General features: G+C 38.4%; 1 protein-coding gene across 5 annotated transcripts in view; it reads left to right on the top strand.

Moving 5' to 3' along the window:
* Positions 1 to 23,286, top strand: part of MLLT10 (MLLT10 histone lysine methyltransferase DOT1L cofactor) — a 124,187-nt gene that overhangs the window by 11,465 nt on the left and 89,436 nt on the right. For 4 of the 5 annotated variants that reach the window (XM_071428838.1, XM_071428837.1, XM_071428835.1 and 1 more), the window contains one exon: positions 11,188 to 11,242. The exons of the other annotated variant lie outside the window; for it this stretch is intronic. In XM_071428838.1, the coding sequence (XP_071284939.1) occupies positions 11,188 to 11,242 (55 nt within the window). The remainder of the gene's footprint in view (positions 1 to 11,187; positions 11,243 to 23,286) is intronic. 5 annotated transcript variants of the gene reach the window in all.

Here is a 23,286-nt window from a genome sequence, read left to right as displayed (position 1 = left end):
TCAGTTGCATACTTTCAGGCTGATTAAAAAAATTGAATGTTTAGTTGGACGTGCAGCCAAATGTGAGAGGTGTTTCTCATAGCCTTCTGATGCTTTATCTTGAAGATCAATGTGTTAAACTAAAACTTTATATATGTTTATAATTTGGATTTTTGCAACATCTAGCAGGACTTAATAATCTTGAGTAAATGGTAGGAGATTTATGGTTTTGGACTTCCAAAGTTGGAGTAGCCAGACCATGCTACACCTTGTGTGTCATCACTATGTTACATTGTACTGTACATTATCTCACTTCCATACAGTGAGTGAAATTATGACTAAGTATGACCTGTAGTACTTACTGAGTGGATGGTCTTTAAGAATGCTGATTTGCATACTGAGTGCTTCTAATCTTCTTGTCATATACTACAAATTTATTATCAGTAGTAGATGTTTTTGACAGAGCTAACCGAATCTGCATATATTTTTATATGATGCCTTGATAAAAAGAACTAAGTTGAGTCTCTTTAATTTATCCAGGTATAAACCCCAAAATGCTTCAGGTAGTCAGTCTGTTTTTCTTTTACCTGTCAACTGTCTGCTTTAAGAAAAAGTTCTTTCTTTCTCCTGGGACAGATGACTGAATAGAGATGGGGCAGAGATTTGGCAAATTTGTCAGCATCGAGAAATGGTTATTTGAAGATGAAGATGACTTAATTTCCTAAGTTGTCAAGTTGCAGAACATAGCACTTTGGAAGAGAAGTGCTGACAGCAGGCATTCGTTTGCTCTATTAGTGATGTCAGCCAGTTGGGGATTCTTGGATGTGGCAGAAGATGCTTCGATTCCTGTTGGTTCTCCATTGTGGTTTATGAACACTGGAGTCTGATGTGAATCACAGTGAAACATCGCAACTTTAATTTGTCTCTTTTTGGATATTTGAAAAATTATGTAGTTAGCTACTTGCTGACTTCTGCTTCAAATCCTGCCATGGTTGTAAGCTATCATTTATAGAGTAATTTAGATCAAAATAGTGAAGGTGGGTATATTGTGAGTTTATAAGGTTTCTGTAGGGTTTATAAGGTCTGAAGATACTGTAGGTTGAGAATATTGATAAAGTGTATTGCTATCCCACTGTAGTTTAGAAACTGATAAAGAAATGTGGATTTGGTTTTGTAGATAGAAGTCTCCTTGGCTGGGCCATGTGTTCCTAAAGCAGCTCATCCTTTTTGCTGTATTGAGCAGGGGAAAAATGAACTTTTGACTCTGGCAAGTATTACAAAGCATGGATATTAAAATAGAAAGAAACTCTAATGGGAATTTTCATAGTACTTAATTGGCTTTAAAGGAAAAGCACAAAAGCAATGATCAGTAAAATATCAGAATAAAAACATTTGGTATGAATAGATAGCCTAAGTTTGGTGTGAGTAGAGGTTCAGTAATTTTCAGCAGCTGCTGGAAATGCTTGTGAGTTTTACTGGACTTTCTGGAGACTTCAAGGGCTGAGATGTTGATCTTTCCTGGTTATTCTTTGTATGTTGGCAGTAGTGATCTTGCTTCATTGAAGATGGCTTGAAGCAGGGAATAGAAACATGAGATGTCACTGCTGAGGGTGGGGGTAAGCTGTTGCCTGCAGATGTAGATGTGGTCAGTCTGGTGCATATCCTGTTGCTGGGTCTGTTCTGTGCTGGCTGCCTGTAAATTCACATCTATTGATAGAATTTATGTGAAGATCTAAATTTCCAGATGAAGTGTCTTGGCAGCACTGTACTGGTTTGCACTACTCGGCAAGTTGTCCATGGGTTTTTCTTTTGTTGTCTAGTCTTGCAAAAAGCTCTTCCTTTGTAGGCTTTAAGATACTTGTTTTTCTGTAGATAGTCTCTGATTAGCTGAATTTGAGTTAGGTTTTCTAATAATTATAGTCTAGTTGTCTGTGGTTCTCGATTTCAATTAGCACACTTTCACTGAAGTGTCTTTAGAATATGGTATCTCGTTATAGACAGAGCTGTGTTTATATTGGTTGTTCAGTACCATATTTTTCTGAATCTGACACAAATTACCCCAAAATTTCCCAGGCTTATTTGGGGGAAAAGAGAATTTTTTCTGTCTTCAGTGTTTTCATTCCAATGTACGTGTTGTTGTATTTCTACTTGAATTTTTTTTTCCTATTGAAGAAAACACACTAGGGTAAGAGGAACATAGAAAGTATAAAAGGAAATTAGAAAATATAGGATTCTTTCCCCTGGAGGAAATGAAATACTAATTTCAGATCCTTTAGGGGAGAAGGAAAATAAATAACAAGAACATTTTGAGCTTAGAAGATAATTTTTCATTGAAAGACTTGAATGAACTTCAAATAGTTATGTATAGGTTAGATGAAGTATGTACAGCATTGGCATAACTGAAGCTCTAGATGTGATTTTTAATAAACTTATTGTTCAGAGTGGTTTTCTAAATAGTCTTTTTCTCAGAATATTTACATTTTTGACAGTAATAGGTATGTGTCTGCCAGCATTAAATTGTTTTGCTTTAACTAAAATAACTACCCACATCAAGATCTGTACCCTTCTAAACCAGTTTTAAAATCAATATTAAGATATTATTATTAGTATTATTATTATTACTACTACTACTACTACTAATATGATGGTATTATTTGAAGTAGTAGTATTTAAGACTACCTAGCATATTTGAAGTCTGAAGGATTGGGAAAGATCATCTTACATATAATAAACAATATTATGGCTGACTTCTACAGGTGTCTTTTTCTGGTAACACCCAAGAGTGAGACAAAATGTTACAGAATACTGGTGAAGGCAGGTGCTGTACCACAGAACTTGGGATATGAGTATCTGGACACAGTCAGTTGTGCTGCAAGCTTCTGCAACTACTGATAGGTGAGAATCAGGGCTGCTGAGAGCATCATGGGCTGCCAGCTGGAAATGCATCAATTAGAAACTGATCTTCTGATCAGCTGCTTTGCTTTCTTGTAAATCTATCCATGTGCCTTGGGAAAGTGTGTTGAGTTAGTGCATTTTGTTATGCACAGAAATACCTAGTAGCATGGAATGCTATAAAATAGATGTATTTGAAACAAATTCAGAAGTAAAGCAATAAAAGGCTTGGCAATTGACTCTTTCCTCCTAGGTTAATTTAAAAAAGTCATAAGAATTTGAAGGATTCATAGAATCATCTAATGGTTAAGGTTGGAAAAAAATTCTGTGGTGATTGAATCCAGCTGTTAACTCAGCACCACTGTATTCACCACTGAACTGTGTCTCTAAGTGCCACATCCACATGCCTTTTGAGTACCTCAGGGATGGTGATTTTGCCACTTCCCTGGGCAGCCTGTTCCAATCAGCCTGATCACCTTTTCAGGATTTTTCCTAATTCCAATCTAAACCCCCTCTGGTGCAACTTGAGGTCATTTCCTCTTGTCCTGTCATTTGTTAGCTGGGAGAAGAGATTGGCATTCATCTTGCTACACCCTTTTTCAGAGAGCACAGAGATATGGAGTTGTAGATAAGCTATTTCCTGACCTTCTCCAGGCTAAACAACCCCATCTCCCTCAGCTGCTCCTCATCGGACTTTTGCTCCAGACCCTTCCCCAGTTCCATTGCCCTTCTCTAGACTCTCTCCAGCACCTCAATGTCCTTCTTGTAGTGAGGGGCACAGAACTGAACCCAGAATTCAAGGTGTGGCCTCACCAGTGCCAAGTACAGGGGATGGATGATCTCTGCCCTGGCCCTGCTGCCACTCCATAGCTGAGCCAGGCCAGGATGCCATTGGCCTCTTGGCCACCTGGGCACTCTGTGGCTCATGTTCAGCTGCTGTTGAGCAGCACCCCCAGCACCTTTCCCTCCAGGCATCTTTGCAGCCACTCTGCCCCAGGCTGTAGCTGCAGGGGTTGTTGTGAGCAAGGGCAGGAGCAGGCCCAGGCACTCGGCCTTGTTGGACCTCAGAGCTCTGGGCTCTCCCCATCAGTGCAGCCTGTGCAGATGCCCCTGCAGAGCCTTCCTGCCCTCCAGCAGCTCAACACTCCCACCCAGCTCGCTGTGTCTGCAGGCTGCCTGAGGGTGCCCTGGATCCCCTCATGTGGGTCATTGATAAAGACATTGAACAGAGCTGTGCCAGCACTGAGCCCTGGGCAGCGCTGCTGGCTGCAATTCCATTCACCAGCAGCCTCTGGGCCCGGCCGTGCCAGCAGCTTCACACCCATGCAACGGAGCCCCAGCCAAGCCATGAGCAGCCAGTTCCTGCAGGAGATGCTGTGGGCAGTGGTGGCCAAGGCTTTCCTGAAGTCCAGGTAGGCACATCCACAGCCTTTCACCCATCCACTAAGTGAGTCACTTTGTCAAAAAAGGAGATCAGGTTGGTCAGTCAGGACCTGCCCATGCTGGCTGGGACTGATTTCCCTGGTTGTTCAGCATATGCCCTGTGATGGAACTCAAGGTGATCTGCTCATGACCTCCCCAGCAATGAGGTCAGGATGATAGTCCTGCAATTCCCTGGATCTTCCTTTCAGCCTTCCTTGTACATAGGTGTTTCAGTTGCTAATCTCCAGTCAACTGAGACCTCCCTGGTTAGCCAGGGCTGCTGGTAAATGTTTGAAAGTGCGTTGTCAAGCTCTTCTGCCAGCTCCGTCAGTAGCCTTGGGTGGATCCCATCCAGCCCCATAGACTTGTGGCTGTCTCAGTGGCGTGGCAGGTCACTGACACTTTTCCTCCTGGATTGTGGGGACTCCATTCTGTTCTCTGCTTCTGTCTTCCAGCTCATGTTTTCACTAAAATATGAACTAAAATTGCAACAAGTGGATTTAACCATTCTTCTCTTTGTTTAATGGTTAACAAGAGCAGCAAAATAAAATGTTTTGTGTGATAACTTTTACCTCCTGTTGATGAAAAAAATTGAAAGAGGTTGAGTGTCGGATTTTTAGAACTGTTATGTTGATTGTATGTAACTCGCTATTTTTGTAATTTGTAACTTCATGGATCATGCATTGTAATCTCAAGGAGTTGTTTCTTTCAGTTAAATACTGTTGGGGTTTGGGGTTTTGTTGTTTTTTTTTTTTTTCTCCTGTTGTCAAGCAGTATGAAACAGTAATTCTGTGATCAAAATGTACTTTGGAGAATAAAAATGGCTCTGGTAGTGTGTCATGCTGGGTATATGCACCTTGACAGGGAATTCAAGCTTCCAAACACAACATTTTGCATATGTGGCTGATGCCTGTTGAAAATCTTGAAATACATGAATGTCAGGGAAGTATCAAAACAAACTTGAGCAAGAAATCTGCCTGCATTACTACCAACATAAAATTAGTCTGTTTCAAGTGTATGCTTTCTTTCCTTCTGTCCTTCCTTCCGTCCTTTTTAAAGTAAGGCCTTCAGTTGGACTTCCACTCTGATTTGTAGCCAGTGTAGATAATGCCACCTCCCAGATAAGGTATTTATACCCTTTATATCCTTTCCTGACCACCTGTCCGTGTTCCTGTTACATTTGTTATCTGACATTGGTTGTGTAGTCTTCTGGAAAGGTGGCTCAAAGAAATTATCTGACTGAAAAAAAAAAATTATGTTGCTGGCTAGGATTTCCATATAGTCTATTGAATGCTTTTCCCAGAGCAAGGAAGACAGTAGAAAGGACACAGCAGGGGATGGTCAGTGATCTTCTTCTGGCAGCACAGTGCAATTATGCTACCTTAAAGTGAGCCTGTAGTAAAGTCAGCTGGAACTGCAGCTTGGTGTCTTGGCTGGCTTTAAGGAACTGTGGTCCGTTTAATCTGCTGTAGATCTTGTGTTATTTAGGTTAACAGGTCACATTGAAAGAAACGTTTTATTGCCTCATTGCAATGCTGGGAATTCAGTCCTGCAGGATTTTACTTGGTTGACAGTCATTATTCAGGTGAATGGTTCCAATGGCCTAGCTTGGGCCACAATTCAGTAAATTACGTGCGCAAGAATTCTTTGACCTTTATTTTCTTATAACAAGAGACAGCATATAATGGGTGTCTGCAGATGATGCTTTATGAATGTGCTCCAAATTTTCAGAACCCTGAGGGAAGAACAATGTTATATTCCTATTACTATTTTTCTTTTCTCCTGCGTGTATAGTCTTGTCCCCATCTCTCTTTTATCTTCCCTATTTACTGTTGCCTTTTTCTCTTTCCCTTAATTTCAACATGAATAAGGTAGTCTCTTGGATTGAACCAGTTTCTCTATGTCTTTCCAGTTGAAAAATTGGTAGAGCTAGGTTTACCAAAAAGACTTGAAAAATGATATTTGTATAATGCTACCTAATGCTGGTTAAGGTAGCTCTTAGTCCTGGTTAAAATCTAAAAGTATATTTATCTAGAATAGAGGAAGAGCACTTTATACCACAACGCAGTGGAGCTAAGTTGGACTGTAACTGATTCAGTATGGGAAGCTGGAATTATTTAGCTCCTTGTTTTACTTTGGTTTTGCAACTTTTTTGCTGATGGATATCTTTAGTGGACACCTCTGTGGTTTTTGTTTTTGTTTTTTTTTTTAATTATTTCAGTTTTTTATTTCTTCTTGGTTATTTTTCCTTTTTAATAACATTGAGGGGATAAAAAGTTTCTTTTTCTGCATGGATCTTGCATGCTTCTGATTTTAGTTCTCTGCTGGGTGATGTTTTAAAGACTGGACTCCTCAGGAGGCAGTGGGTTTTTCATCAGACCCAGGCAATCTCAGTTTGCCTGAATGCTAAAGTATAGGATCGGTCTTTGTTTACTTAATTAAGTTGCTGTTTATGTAGCTCAGAAGTGAGTTGTGACAGTCACGCTGTCAGACTCTTCCAGCTTCACAGCTCTGAGATTGGTTTCACTTTAGTCCTCTACAGGAGACCTCATAGTCTAAAGCCATTCCTGCTGAGAGTTCACCCCAATTCTGCATGGACAGAACTTAGTCTCCATGAACTTAGTCTCTTCCACTGAAGAGCTGCAAAAATGAGATGTCCTTACACTCTCTAAGGACAGGAAGGAAAAGGATGATGTCATTTTCTACAACTTCATTGTGTTCCTTCAGCCAGTATTTGTCTCTTCACTCTCTTCAGATCTAATTCAGCTGCCTGTACCTACAGCACCATGTGTGCTGCTGCATCTCCCTGTGTTGGACTGGTGCCCTTTAGCACACCAAAGGACATGGTTATTCTCTAGGGTCACAATCAGCCTCTGTAGTGTTCACATTTGTGCTGCTTAACCTGATGATGTTTATCTGAATTGTTGATCAGTCGTAGCAGCTTGCCTTATTTGTGCTGTGGTGTCTTGTAGATGTTGTATCTGCCCCTGCTACCTACTCCCTCTGCCCTGCACAGCTGGTTTAGAAGTTCCCCACAGTGTTTCTGAATGCTCAGACAATAAGTCTGTGTCACAAATCTTTGCCAGAGATAAGACTTATAACACACAACTGGAGAAAAGAGCTGTGTCATGGTCGTTGGCTCAAATATTAGAGACCGTCTGTATGGATCATCAGAGTATTCTATATACCGTGTTGCATCATCAACATGCATGATAAAAGGATCAAAATATTATTCCATCCATTTTAGAGCTAGTAATAAAGTGTTAGTTTAAAGAAAAAACAAAATTCTCTGCTAATTACTTGTCTCAAGGCAAGAGAGTCACTGTTTCCCACCTGGCAAAGCTCCTGGTTTTACTACATGGTGTGTATTGAAGCTTGGCAGAGTGGAAATGGGTGACAGAATCTGAGAGTGTGGAGGCTGGGAAGGAGTTAGGTTCCTGATGCAGAGAAAGGCAATAGGAGGGCTTGGGGGTAGCTATGTGCCCTGTTAGCTTACTAGGGTGCTACTTTATTGCAGATTGTAGCCAGATTTCATGGCACCAGAAGTGCTCTGTGTCGTCGAACTGCGAATATCTCTGCAGAGTTACCAGCTCTCAGCACCATGAGAGATGAGTGTGATTCTGCACTCAAGTTTTGCGCTCAAGTTTTCTTCCACTGTCAAAACTTCCACCTCCACTTCAGTTTTCTGTCTTGCATCTTCTCTGACTGGTTGCAGCCAGGACTGCAGAGGATTAATGAGAGACCTGAGTCCTTGCAGACAAAGACAAATAAATCAGATGAAGCTGATGAGACTGAATGGAGCATGCTTAACTCTTCGGCATAAAGGACTGGCTCAAGTCATTGCATCTTAGTGTCCTGTGATCGTTTTGATTTATTTTGTGGTAAAGTTTGCACAAGAAGCTTGCTAATTCTTTAATTCCTGGTGCTGCAGTGCTGTGGCTCCCTGCCTTCAGTTTTGCTGATGCAACTGTTTGTGGAATTGTACTTAAATTGCATCACTGATATGAAATTAATTAAAAGGTTAAAAAGTTTATTTCATTCTATTTCACTGATCTGTTCTAAGGGGCAGCCCAGCAGATAGTTGTGTCAGTAGCTGAGGGAGTGGTGGAGGGAGAAATTAATGAGGGGGAGGTGAAAGGGAGAAGAGAACCTCCTAAACTGGTTTTGCCACTACTGAAAATGTATGTCAGACTTCCATAGGCTTGCAGAGGTGGGGCAAGGCAGAATCTGTTAACAGCTTCTCTTCTCTCAGTTATATCATCTCCTCTCATTGGCTTTAAGCTGCCAGCTTGCAGCTTTGGGTTGGGAACCAACTTTATTGCACTGTGACCATCAATGCATACCAGGCTTCTTTCTTTAGGAATCTAGTTCAGTGTATGAGACATTCGCTGAAATGAAACTGTTGTTACTGTGTGTCTCTCAGCACTTCAGTATTTAATATTTGGAGAGCTGAAGTGTTAAGATATAGCTCACAAATATACTGAATATGTAGGATTTTGTTTAAAATGAACTGAGCAGTCCATTTCAGTGTCTTGACTAAAAAAAAAAAACCAAAAACAAGAAGAAGTAATGATCCAAGTCTGCAGGCAACTTGCAGAATGATTAAGATGTTTTCAGCCACTTTTGTATCTAAATTTCACATAGACTTAATGCTGACTTTCAATAAATTGCTGATCATTTTTGTGAGAGTGTGAGAGAGATGAGTGAAGCAAAAGACAAAAGGCTACAATTCTAAAGATTCTTCTTTCAGTGTGCAGCTCTCGTACCAGTGCACTGAGAAAAAATAAGTTTTTTTCTATTTTATCCTCTATGAAAGCCTCTTTGCTCTAATAATTTTTTTACAGGTTAAGAAAGATAGTATTGCAAATTTCTTACAGGTTAAGACAGTCCTCAAGGTATACTTTAGCCATATGAATTTCAGGAATGGAATTTCTAGTTCCTCAAATAAGTTTGCACAATCTGTTTCTGAGGTACTGCTAGCATCATAGGCTCCTTTATCTGCTGTCAGTTAGCTGGTAATGGAAAATAGCTCTGTTCAGGGAACAGTGAGAGCAGGTGTCCCACTCTGTTTGAAGAATATGGTGTTAAGTTTGCATCTGATGATCTTGGTTTGCTTAAGATTATTAGGTTTCTATGCTCTGAGTTGTCCCTAATCTGGAAATATATAAAGGTTATAATATGGTCATTCCTAGGTTTAGGATCCCCTAGGTGTTCCTGTGCTTGTAATGTGGAGCACTTGGAGTGTGGGTCAAATCTAGTAATTTCTGTCATCTCTTTGCATGCTCTAGGACACAAAGATAAACATGATATTAGGAGCTTGATAGGAGGCAGTGATAGCAGAAAAACTGTTCTGTTGTGATCCTGGTGTATGTTGGAAGAATATTACATCATAGGTGACTTTGACCCAGGACTAGAAGGGACACTATCCAAGTTTGCAAGTGATAAAAAACTCACAGGAGCTGTTGAATCCCTTGGAGGCAGGGAGGCCCTGCAGAGAGAACTTAATAAATTAGAGGAGTGGGCAGTCAATAACAGTATGAAGTTTAAGAAGGGCAAATGCCAGACTCTGCACCTGGGATGGGGCAACCCTGGGTGTACAGCCAGACTGGGCAATGAGAGGCTGGAGAGCCAGCCCTGTGGAGAGGGACCTGGGCGTCCTGGTCCGTGGCAAGTTGAACCTGAGCCAGCAGTGCCCTGGCAGCCAGGAGGGCCAACCCTGTCCTGGGGGGCATCAGGGACAGCATGGCCAGCAGGGCAAGGGAGGGATTGTCCTGCTCTGCTCTGAGCTGGGGCGGCCTCACCTCAAGTGCTGGGGGCAGGTCTGGGTGTCACAATATAAAAAGACATTTAACTGTTAGAGTGCCCAAAGGAGGGCCATGAGGATGGTGAAGGGCATTGAGGGGAAGCCTGTGAGGAGCAGCAGAGGTCTCTTGGGTTGTTCACCTTGGAGGAGACTAAGGGAGAACATGATTGAAGTCTACAACTTCCTCAGGAGGGGAAGAGGAGGGTCAGGCACTGATCTCTTCTTTGTGGTGACCAGTGACAGGACCTGAGGGAATGGCCTGAGGTTGTGTCAGGAGAAGTTTAGGTTGGATATTAGATAAATGTTCTTCACCTTGACTGTGGTTACACACTTAATAGGCTCCCCAGGGAAGTGGTCACAGCTCCAGGAGTGCTGACAGAATTCCAGAAGCATTTGTACAATACTCTCAGGCACATTGGGGCGACTCTTGGGGTGATGATATGCAGGGTTAAGAGCTGGGCCTTGATGAACCTTGTGGGTCCCTTGCAACTCAGCTTATTCTGTCATTTTGTGATCAAACTGCTTATTTCTAGACATGTGGTTTTGCTACAGTTGTCAACTTCTGACCTCCTTTTTCTAAGACAGAAAGTGTGGTTGGTTTTTGTCTCTCAGGATAAGTGGCAGCCAGCAGAGACTGTAGCCAGCCAAAGCTATGTGCACCTGTGCTGGTCATATCCACAGCACTTCTTCATGATTGACCATCTTGGTCAATACAGAGAGCCTAGGACAAGGAAATACAGTAAAGACTTTTGGACTATGTCCAAGCGAATTGGCATTTAAGTCTACCCTGTGCTGTAGTTTTTGGAGGCTTGTCTCCAGAATTCCAGGGTGTGAAACCCAGGAAGAAAATTGGAGGTAGAACTGCAAGTAGCTTTAATGTGTGTCATAGTTTCAAGATCTGGAGGAGAAAGCTTTATTTTTCACAAAATAACATTAATATTCAAGTAAAGGTTAAGGGAAAACACACCCATTCACTTGTAAAGAATGGTTGCTTCCTTAATATCAGATAACAGTTTTAATGTGTGTGGTTTCTTTTTCAATGCCTCTGTGATCATTCCATTTTTTTATTTTACTTTTGCTTTTTTTCCTAGAGATGTGAATTATGCCCTCATAAGGATGGTGCTTTAAAGAGAACAGATAATGGGGGTAAGTTTTATTCTTGCTTTTTGTGAACTCTCTTATTTTGTATGAGGGAAGTAAATCTGTGGAAAAAAATTATAGGGATCCTAAACATAAAAGAAAACACTGACTGCTTGGGAAAGAGATAACTGTTTTAGAGTAACCCTTATTTGTCCACTTCAGGTTCAATTTACTTTGAGGACATCTGTCATTATTCTTGGTTTTGTTTTTACGAAAAAAGTTACAATAGAAAAACTGCATTTTAACATAAGATTTAATGGGTAAAATGGATGAATTTTATGTGTATTTAGTTGGAGCCTGAGCATTACAGAAAGCTGTTGAAAGTGCACCATTCATGGAGGAAAGTGGAATTTTTATGTCTATAGCCCAGACTGAATGCACCAGTGCATTTTCAAAGGTTGACTCTTTCATGCCTGATTTACTAATAGGTTCTGTAACAAAGAAGTTAGAGCTGGAAGTTGCAGTAGTGATTACCTCTCCTTTGCATCTTCCTAATTTCACTGTTCAGGTTATCATCAGTTCTGCTCCTGCTGAGTAGAACTGCTAGACAAAGTCTCCACTGAATATCCTGGCTTGATTATATTTATACTAATAGCTGGGTGATATGAGTGTAAAATTTCAATTAACTTTTGAATCACTTTTGGAATGCTGCCTTCTCTCTCTGGTAGATACTTCTAAATTCCCATCCATCATGTATCTGTAAATAGCCTGGTTACTTTGATACTGAGCCTTTTCTCTTGTGAGAGGAGAAAGTATGATCTGTATTCTGGAATTCACTTGGACAGTCTATGGAAATTGTATTCTGCAGATTCTATGCTGTGTACATGATATTCTAGCTAATTTGTATCTTAACATAGTGTTGATGCAGCTTTGCTATTTCTGTTGCAGTTGAATTGCAGGAACACAGGGCCTGCTCATGTTTGTGCTGATCTATCCTTTCCCTTGTGTACCTTTGACTGCTCTGTTCATATCTATCTATCTATCTATCTATGCTCTAGGTTTACCATTTTAGTGTCAACTGACTCAAACACATCACTCAATTTAATACCCAGTACTTAAGTCTTATTCCTCTTCTTTATTATTCCTCTCATGTCAATACATGCAATGTTGAATTAATTTCTTTAGAAATGGCAGCTGGGCACTTTACTTTTAGGAAATAGTAATAAGAAAGCCTCAAACGTCTTGAAATATACAGGAAAATTTGTGAAGTATGAAGTAGCTGAGGTGTGTTCTAGTTTTATACTTAAAGTAGTATTTGGGAATGCTTTGCTATTATGCTGTGGTGGTCTTGAAACTTTCTTAGCGTGAAGTCTTGAGAACTTACTTTGATAGCGTGCATCAATGATGTGAGCATCCTGTTAGTTATCTCTCTTATGGCTCTATTAATTGTAATTATTAGTTCTTGGCTGAAGGTTAATTACTCTATAAGATTGAAATGCTTTAAGTTTCAATAGCAAAGATATAACACTGTACTATAATTTTAATACCCAAGTGTTTTCATCAGTGAAAATTTCATACTGAATATTTCATAGTTGAGATGCATAGGAATTTATATTTTCTTCTGAAAACACCCAGCCTCTTGTCCATGGTGTTGAAACAGCAAATTCTACTTTATGGACCAAATGTTTTTTAAATAATAGCTTTACAGGAGGATGTGCACCTTGGAAAATACTTTGACTGGTGTTTCATTTCAGAAATCTGAATTCTTACCTGAAATTTTCCTTTCATAGAGTTGCCTAACAAGATTGTACTAGAAGATTTTTAGACTTAAAGAAATACTGTTGAAGATCAGATAATGGGCTTGCCAATTGAAATGGCGTTTTCAGTAGGTTAATACTTATTTTTTTTAATTCTGTTAAGACCTTTTGTTGCCAAGTGAGTCATAAAAAGATGCAGGTATTTGAGAAGAAACTTGGAAACAAACATTTTTGGTAAAATCTTGTAAGGATCTAGCTTTATAAACTTGTAATTATGCAGTCTTTCCCAAAGTATAGAGATAATTAAATGGTTTTAACTTTTCAGAACAAGAGAAGAAATTGCTGATTTTAAGTCAGTGATAGAAGGTTTTTCTTCTTTCTGCCTTCTGGCAACAAATAACTTCATTTTGTAGCCAAAAAAAAACCAGTGTGCTTTTTATTTTGAATATGCAGATAGTTTAGCCCACACATGGCCTGCTGCTCCTGTAGGTTTTTTTTTTTTAAGTCTTCTAGATATTTGCTTTATAATAAGGTGAAGGACTGTGTTTTGGGCGTTGAAGGTACCGTATTTTCTTTTATGTTCAGAAGATTAATAGGCTACTGAGCTTTTACTGTAGTGCTCTGTGATTTTCATAACCTGCAGTAAGATGCTGTTACTGCAGTGGGGGTCCTTGCTATACATTGTTTCCTCCTCCTTTGTGATGGTACTTGTTTTTAAAACTTTTCCTTTTTTTTCTGCCCTGCATTCCTTTTCAGCTGCATGAAAACTTCCCTGACCTAGCTGCCCATGCTAATGCTGATAGGAGGAATGGCCAGGAGGGTTCTTTTAACAGCAACCTGTATATGATCTGTCTTAAGTCAGTTGCACAACTGTAACTGAAGGCAGCCTAATCTTAGGGCTCTTCTGTAATGGTGTTGTCTTGCCTTTAAGAACTCTGGGGCACTACATGTATGGCAGTAGTCTGGGAATCAAACTTGTGTTGTTTAGAAGTATTATTAACTGACTATAACTATAATTAATTGACTATATATTATGCTAGCATATGGTGTGGTTGTGTTGGTATTTTGTGAGTTTTTTGTCCCTCTCTCCCACCTCCCCACACAGTGCAAGGTTCCTTTGTATGCATTCTTCCTCCTGCTGCCCCTCCTTTTATTGGCCTGTTCCTGCTTATCAGACCTTTTAGAGATCACCCTTTTTTTAGATTTTATATTTCTGTTTGGAGTTTGGCTCTGCCTTAGTTGTGCTTATCAGGTTAATGTGGGTCCTCTAGTGTCATCTATGGCAAATACAGAGTTACAGTTTTCAGTGATTTCTGAAATACAGCATTATTGGAGAGTGCTGTCATGGATTTTACAGAGAACTTGAAAGTGACAGCTTGAGATAGTAATAGGAGAGGAACATATCATGGAGGCCAAACAACATTTGTCCTGCTCTCTTTGACACTATGAACTAGATTCTTGAGAAGGCTCTTCTTTGCCCTCTCAGAATAGTTTCCTAACCTACAAGCATTTATGCTTTGGGACTTCTTGCTCCAGACATGGTATTTTTGTATTTGATGGAAGATGAGTCCATCACACTATTGAAGTGTTCCCTTCTGTATAAAGTATAAGTTTAGTGTCCATGCGTGGCAAGGCTGATCAGTAGGATGTGTCCACGAGTTTCTTTTGAACCTGGTACCTCATGGTTTTATTTGATCAAATTTGATACTTGGTATTTGCAAACTGGGATGGCAAGGGTCAGTTATTCTGTGCTCACCTTTCCAATAGCTCTTTCCATAACCTTTTTGGGTATGCTGGAGAGTACACAGATGACTGCCTGTTCTTGGCTTGGTGATGGTGGCTACTGGTGATGTTATCAGAACCTGAAGTGATCCCATAGATATAATGGAGTCTGGATTTGTGTGGGATATGTCCTAGTCTGCTTCAGTGTCCCTCCTATGCTTTCCATTGTCAGAGACTTAAAGTGACCTTGGGCAGGAACAGCTAAGGTCTGTTTGCAGGTGCTTGTTCAGTCTCTGCACTGTGTGAGAATGGCTATTCTGCTCCTGCACTTACACAGATCCTAGAAACAATACTCTTAGATTTAGCTGAGTGGAGTCTGACCTGTGGTGTGGCTTATCTGTCAATGGGTTTATCTGTCCTAAGGATTGTTAAGAGTTGAGTGTATTTAGCTATACATTTGATTTAATTAAGTTTTAAGAGTAATAGGACATTGCATAGTTATGAGCAGGATGTTTGTCAGAAATTTTAGGAATAAGCTTTGAATAAGTTTTAATACTTCGTTTGCCTAATACCTATGACTGTCTTAGGGCTATGGTTAAGTTTTGTGAGCAAAAAATAATCCTTCCTGCATATGGACTTTGTTTTTACATAAACATGAGGACTTTTCCTGTGTTCAGAGACTGAAATTACATAAACTCCATTAGGCTATTACCTGTGTGTTTATTTTATTTTATTTTATTTTATTTTATTTTATTTTATTTTATTTTATTTTATTTTTTTTTTTTAATTTTTTTTTTATTTTTATTTATTCTTTCCTTATTGATATTAAAAGTAGAAAAGGAAGATTGACTTGAAAAAGCAACTTTTCTTTCTGAATATTTTTGTTGACAGAATTCCTTGATGAATTTGGTTTTCATGTTCATGTCGAGGTTTTAAACATGACTAAATATAAAAGTTTTTTAAAATGAGAAAACCTGATGCGTATATGAGTTGCTTATTGATTTGCTGTCTTACATGTAAGAAGGCTATTGAAAGATTAATTTTCCTTTAGCTTGGTGGATTGGTAAGTGGATTAGTAGTTGGATAAAATATAAACACATTTTTGGAAAAACAGAGATGCAACAAGTGAGCATTTGTTTGAAAACACTTGAGAACTGTTGGCATTTGACAGTTTTGGGCCTTTCAGTTCATAATATTTCCTAAACTGTTGCAGTAATTTCCTTTGGATTTTTGACACTCAGTGAGGAGGAAATAAAATCATGACCATTTGGACTGATTATAGCTTTTTGAATCCCAGTTCTTTTATCTTCTCATAGTACTGAGTATGCATTCTGTTTTTTAAGCAAATTGTTCACTTGTATCTAATATAGTGCATCTCGCATTTAAATAGTTTTCTTGCAGTAATCTTTTTCCACAATTTTCTGCAAGCTTAAAAGGTTGGATTTTGCTATACAAGTTGTTACTTTGAAATCTGATTCCAGTGGATGATGATCAGGAATGCTGTGTAACAGCATTCTTTGTATGACTTTTCACCAAGACTTCTTTCATGCAGCTGCTTGGGGAAAGGCCAGCGAACAATGTGGTGGTTTTATGTCATGGTCCAGACCCTCTTCCCACCCCCTGGCTTAGTGGCAGGATCTCCCAAGTCTATAAAAACATTATATGCTAGGCTTTCCTGTTGCTGTTGTTATTATTAGAATCTCACTGTCTGGTTTACTGTTCTGATGAGTTTTCTTGGTGTTAATGTCTAAGAATGTGGATGGTATAATGTTATATGTACACACTGAGATGTATGCATTTTGCAAGTGCTTACCTACAAATGTTCGGCCTTTTTGAGCAGATTTACAGCAGTGTGTATTTTTTTTTTACTGGGAAAGAGGAAAAAAGATAATAAATTTAAAATACTGCATTAATAGAAATTAATGTATTACCATATAAAGTATTGTGTATTTATCATTTATATTACTGATAATCACAGTGTATATGTAGAAAAATTTTAAATAGAGTTTTAGGTGCTTATTTACATATTTCTTCCTTTTGTTGTATGAAAGGATTTCTTGAGAGAGGTGGAAGAAACTCAATAATTCCATACCATGCCAGATAATATGAAAGCTATTAGCTTACTCAGTGGACCTATGGAATTTCATCTGTAGCTGTTTTGAAAACAAACTATTTGTTGTGCTGCAGAGTTATTATTCAAAACAAATCAATTCTTTACTTGAGGTCCAGATTTTTCTAAATGGAGTATTTTGTGAAATTCAGTAGTAGGACTTTGTAGGATGAAGCCTTTTTCTTCATAGACAAATAGTATTTATTTTACCTTTTAAACAAATTGTCCATTCTATACCAATGAGGAGGTTGGCTACCAACCACAACAGTGAGAGCTGTAGTGGTTAGTGTGGCACCTTCTTTTTACCTGCCTTCAAAGAGTGGATCAAACAATATAATATGAATAATGCCGTATTAACTATAGCAAACTCTAAATCTTTATTCAGTAGAATAAGGAAAAGACAGTAACTTCAGCTGACAGATTTCTTATCTGCAAGTTTTCTTGTTTTAACAGGAAAGGAAGAGCAGGGTTAAAAATACATGGAATGTCTTAATGAGGAGACACTTAACTAAAGGTTTAAAATAGTCCTTAATCTTTCCCTTTGGCAAAGAGTAACAGTAATGGTCTTAAGTACATGTTTGAAAGGTGAATCCAGCAGAGTTGGATAGAGCTCAGCCTTTGGGTCAGTCAGCAGATCTGATAGTTGTGGAAATGGAGGGTGCAATTTCATGTAATCTAGGATAGCTGTTGACCTCTGCTGAAAGGAGGGGACTGTGGTTTTCCCCTGACTGGGTGTTTCTGCACTGATGGTTTTGTATATGATAATCATGTGACCTCAGTGTGGATTGCTTCAAACCATTGACTCATCTTGCTCAAAGGTAAACCATTAAGTTTCCCACAAATTCAGTAATGAGATTAATGAAAAAAATTATTTGCCCTGCTACGCAGCAAACTCATACTGCAAGGAGAGGACAAGGATGTACAGTTGAAAGTGAACAGTAAAGTGAGATCCTGCTTTTCAGTGACAATCTACAGCTGAAATGGATTGAGGTATATCCTAATTATCCTAATGGACAACTTAAAGCAACCCCCATAAGAAACTAACATTGCAATAAAGATTTTTTCCATGCTAGAATAATACATACATTCTCTTGGTTTGGGAGTGAGCTGTAGTTACAAACAAAGTAAGTTTTCTTTAATGAAATGTGATGGACTCTTTAGGAACTTAGAATACATAAACAAATTTTGCTCTGACATTGCTGCATGGTTTGGGGACAGTGATAATATCCCAGAGCTCTTGTGCTACCAGGCTGGTTCTGTGGCTGGAGTTCAGTGTGGCTTCACACTGCTGGTCTCCACAGTGCCTTACTGCTCTGCTGCACAGCTTCAGCAATGTCTGTGGCTCGCAGGGAGTCCCTGCTCTGTGCCTCTTAGCTCATCAGCAAGACATGAGCTTCCCCTCTTGTGGATGGTAGGATGGGTTATATGTTTGTTGCTGTTATTTTATTGTGAAGTCAAAGACGATGAAAACAAGGCTTGAAAACTTGCACTAGAAGGCAGTTTAGATGGGTAACATACTGTGTATTATTTATGTTCCTGGGTTTTCTTTGTTAATTTACTTTGGTAGAGTTTACTTCTACTTGTAGAGCTCTTTGTTGGCAACAGTCTTGTGTTTGCTGATGGTAGAATTGCTAGGAATTACTTTTCTCTGTCACATTGGGATAACAGATCAACTATTTATTTTCAGCTAGGGGTCTGAAGTCTGAGCTTTGTTACTCTGAACATTAGTGAATAAAATTCTGCCTGCTAAGTATGTACTGCTAGGCTTGCACTGAGTTAAAAATCAGTAAGGCACAATAAATAAAAATCTGAGTGATGATTGGTAACATTTGGATAGATTCTGTGGTGGTAAAAATACATTTAAGTGAAATGCTGCAAGTCTCATATGGTGTATTTAAACTTTGAAGACTTTTCAGCATGAATTTCCAGTTTTTGATATTGGAAAAAATGAGTTTCATTAGTGTTATCAAAGCAGATCTCAGAGTTGCTTTATATGTGGTTTTTCATGTTGTTTGAAAGTTGGTAGAATTTTTTTTTCTAAGATATTTCCAAAGGAAAATGCCTTAGTTATATTTGTATGATGTTTTCTTAGAAAGCACACTGGATTTTTTTGTAAAAGGTAAGCAGCATTTCCCAAAGTTACTGATCTTGAAAGTGCAGTTGAAGTAAGTATTTTTAACTTAGTCTATCACCAATAAATGAAAACTAAAAACTATGTTTTACACTTTCTGGATGGAGACACTGATTGTTGTAGAATCTTGGGTTTTTTGGAAGCAAAAGAGGCAGTGAATGTGTCAGCTCCATCGTACCCTGAGGGGTTTTCTTCCGCAGTTTCAGAGAAAACAATTCTAGTAAGAGTGCACAGAAATAGGCAAACTTGATGGCTAATTTGAATCCTTATGATATGTTTCTTAGGCTTTCTAGTTGAAAACCAAGAAATTAAGTTCATTTTAAAGCAAGCAAGGCAAGCAATATCATCTGGTAAAAATACTACTATTGAGAAGGCACATATGTCAAAAGGCCACAGTTTTGAAGATTGAAAAATAAATAAAATTAAAAAAATCTGAATATAAGGAAAAATTTTAACAACATTTTGCAAGCTGACAGTATCTCTATTTGCAAAACCATGTGTCCTGCCCTCTCTTCCAGTTAAAGTTGTCCTGAAAGTGAGATGATACCAAAAGTACATTGGATATAAGGAGTTCAGTGGGGATAGTAAGAGTTTGTTAGCAATTACTGCAAGTTTCATAAGTAAAATTTAAAAAGCAAGTACTAGTCCGTGGCCATTTGTCTGGATTCAAATCATACACAACTGAAGTGAATGGAAGCTTATCATTGATTTAAAGAGTAAATTATATCGTTTATGGAGATGGGTTTAATGAACACATTTGGAACAAAAGTGATCTCAAAAATCTCATGGGTTCCTGGCTAAATTTGAAAAACAGTTAAGAAAAAATAGGAATATCTTGCTGTTATTTCTGTGCAATGTTTGGGTGAAGAGGAAAGCTGATAAAATAGTTTCAGTTGCAACAGAAACTAGGGAGAATGTTTTGGATGTTTTTGAATGCGTATAACAGTGCTGTTGGAGTTTTTATTTTATAATTTAAAACATGGGTATACAATGGTATGTTTCACACTTAAACATTGGTAAAGCTTAAAAGGACTGGATTTAGCGATGTTTTTTTTATTCCTGGATGAGAAGGAGGGGAAAGGTGTATAGTTGCTGATGAAATTTTAATTGCCCTAGAATAATGTAGTAAGTGATTTGAATAGGAAGTTTATAGTGCAAACTTTACGGCTTAGATGGAGTAAATGGAAAAATATGTATTTTAAGGTAGTCTTAAATACCACACATCCTTTTAAATGCTTACTTCTCATACAGGCTTCTATGTACAGTTTGGATGGGTGTCTTTAGAATGTTTCTTTGTCCCTGCAGACAAAGAAAGCAGTTATCATCCAGTAGAAAACAGAAGACAAAAGCATTCAACTTTGAACGTGGCAATAGGTCCTTTATTCTGCTGGAACTCTGATCCCTGTGCTCAGCTTGAGTAGTTGTCTGAAAGAGAAGGAAATGTCAGCAGAGGATCAGGAAGGTGTTTTTGCACTGTGTTATATAGTCAGGAACGCTCTCAGTTGAACAAAACATGACAAGTAAAACTGTTTATAGGTTAGTAGCTGGTTCTCTCATCAGTGGGACCAAGGACATCTCTCACACGTGGGCTATAGGCGTCCTTACTTCTGTGCTTATGCGTTGTAGCTATGGTGGCTACTCTCTTGATGCTTGGGAAAATGGTTCTTGTTTGCTTTTTTTCTGTTTTTCTCCTACTCTCTGGTTCTTACATGGCAAAATGGAATCTTCTTGACCTCCCTTAAGTATAAAAGTTTTGTGGAGGAGCCTACAGACCTTGAGTTAACTGTGGAGATTGCGCAGGACCTTTAGACAACCAGTCCTTAACCACATTTGTTATGGAAAAGTATCTTCCTTACTCTTCCTAAAGGGAACTCTCCTTGACACTTCCAGGTCAGCTGAGTGCTGCTCTCTCACAATTCTGTATTTCTTCACCAGTTAAACTTTCGACAAAAGAATATTTAAGAACTTGTGTACAGGGTGTCTTGAATCCAAGTGGATGCTGGTGCTGGAGTTAGGCTTTTTTTTTGGTGTAGGCATTTCAGGCTGGTAACATAAGGGTGCTGCAACCACCCCTCTGGTTAAATTATTGTTGGGCATCATTGTGATTTATTATATTATTGTGATTTTCCAACAAGGCCAGATTATCTGGCATCTGAAGGTGCCAGATGGAAACCAGTGGAAAATGTCCCTTGTCCTCAATTCCGTGGGCACTTATTAACATATGCTCAAAAAGTGTTTTAGTGCTGTGGTGCTTCATTTGTTTCATTATATAGATCCTGGCTTTGGTCTCATGAAAGTTAAAAGCCTGTTACTGGCCACAGCTGTCTTGGATATGTACTTCCTATTTGTAAATAGGAATATATTGTGGTTGGTTTTTTTTTTTTTTTTTTTGGATAGTGGTGGAGCACTATTCAGTTAAAGTTGTTCCTGAAACTGATTCCTTATAGTAAAAATTCTTTACCTACCTAAATTTCAGTTCACTTAGTAAGTGATTTTTTTCCCCCTAATGTCTCTGGTATATTTTGTATGTTTACATAATAATTTTCCATTATATGTAACTGTAACTAGAGTACAGACTTAATTACATATGAGGTAAAAGCTTTTGCCATCTGATTATGTGTAGCCAACTGAAGAAGGTTTATTTTTTTTCAAAATTTCAGTGTCACTTTTTTATTGGTTTAATGGCTTTATTAGATAAATGGTGTTTCTATTTGAGTTAATTTTTTGAGAGAACATTTAAAGATAAATATTCATCATTAACACCATATTAACATTTATTTGTCTTTAGTAAGATGATTCTGGCTTAAGGCAGTTTGCAATTCTTAGAAAAGCCCTTATAAATACTCTTTCCCTGAAGATATTTCAAGTAGACAAGTGAACAAAAAAGGTTGTGGTTTTTATAGTTTTTTTTTTCCCCTCAATCTGTCTGTTAATGATAATTTTAAAATGGTCTCTTGGAACAGGTTTTAAAAGCAGCTCAAGTTGTCTGTTTATACAATTTTTTACCCTGCACTTTTATTTGTCTCATGTCTCCTGTACAGAATAATTCTAAAGACTGTTTGTGAATAAAGACAGGGAGCAGCACAGATACTGTATTTAGTAGCAGTTGAAACACTAGAAGGATATGTGTGGTGTTTTTGTAACTGTTGTGTGTGTGTGCACTTTCCATTTTTCATAGAAATTGTAACTACCAGTTTAGTAAATAGAGAGGGGAAACACCAGGTCCCTTGGCAGAAGCTGGAGAAGACTGGTGCTTTAAGAAAAGTATCAGGAATTGCTTAATTGCTTTTTCTTCTAAATACCATTCCAGAGTCTCAACAATACTACTGTGAGCAAGCACAGCTTTGTGTTTAGCACCATTTAAGAGTCAGTACAGTTTGGTGAAGAAATGAAGACCTTTTAGATTCTGTAGAGTAGTTGAAAAGAGAAAATCCAAGATGAAAGCTCAGAATGATCTGCAGTGAGACAGTATATGGTGGGGTTTGTGTTTAATTTTCTTTCTGGGTTTTTTTGGGGGGGTTTATTATTATTGTTGTTTTTATTTTTATTATAGCATGCATTTGCACAATGATAATTTACTTTGCTTGCCTAATCTAATAACCTGCTAGATTATCTAATTATTTAAGTCTGTCATTTTATGTCCTTAATGTTTGCATACAAGTAAGCCTGGGTAGGAGGAAAGAAGAATTATTTTTAAAGTTTACTGAGGGTCTTGTGACAATAGACTAGTTTTCTTCTTGGGGAAGAACAGAATTTGTAGCAGGTGATTAGCTGCACCAAATTCACTTCTGGATGAGATGATGATACTTGTAATAATTCTACTGTTAATGTCAGTGTAGCAATATGTTGGATTAGCTATGTAGCAGCAAATCTACAGTTATGGCATATGGTCCTCCTCTGAAACAAACCAATAGCTCTCAGGATCTCTGTCAAAAAAAGGCTTCCAATTCGTAGGTTTGTTTCTCACTTGGAATTTTCCCCCACCTCCATCCAACCAAATGTCAGACAATTAAGAATATTGGCTTTCTTAAAATGTTGTTAAAGCACAGTATGTTAAATAACTAATCATTTATTGATCCCAATTTAATGAATTAAAATAGGACTGGTTATAGGTATTTGTATTCCTATGAAAAAATGAGTTGGCCACAACTTTATAAATGGAAAAGCAAGAAATTTCATAGAGGGGATGTGAGGGTGTGCATATGTGTTGCAATTTCTATCTACAGAAAGAAACAGGAGTCTATTCAAATCAGAATGATGTTTTTAAAATAAAAATTATACACAGGAGTCTTCTATGATGCTATTCTTGTAAGAATACCAGTTTGGTCAGATGCTGCTTCCTTTTTGCAGGACTTGGAGTAGCTTTTATGCAATGACTGTATTAATCCAA

This window comes from Agelaius tricolor, unplaced genomic scaffold, assembly GCF_023055355.1.
Source record: "Agelaius tricolor isolate 1412-34295 unplaced genomic scaffold, bAgeTri1.0.p SCAF_6, whole genome shotgun sequence".
NCBI classification, from domain to species: Eukaryota; Metazoa; Chordata; class Aves; order Passeriformes; family Icteridae; genus Agelaius; species Agelaius tricolor.
This window is presented reverse-complemented; position numbering and strand designations above follow the sequence as displayed.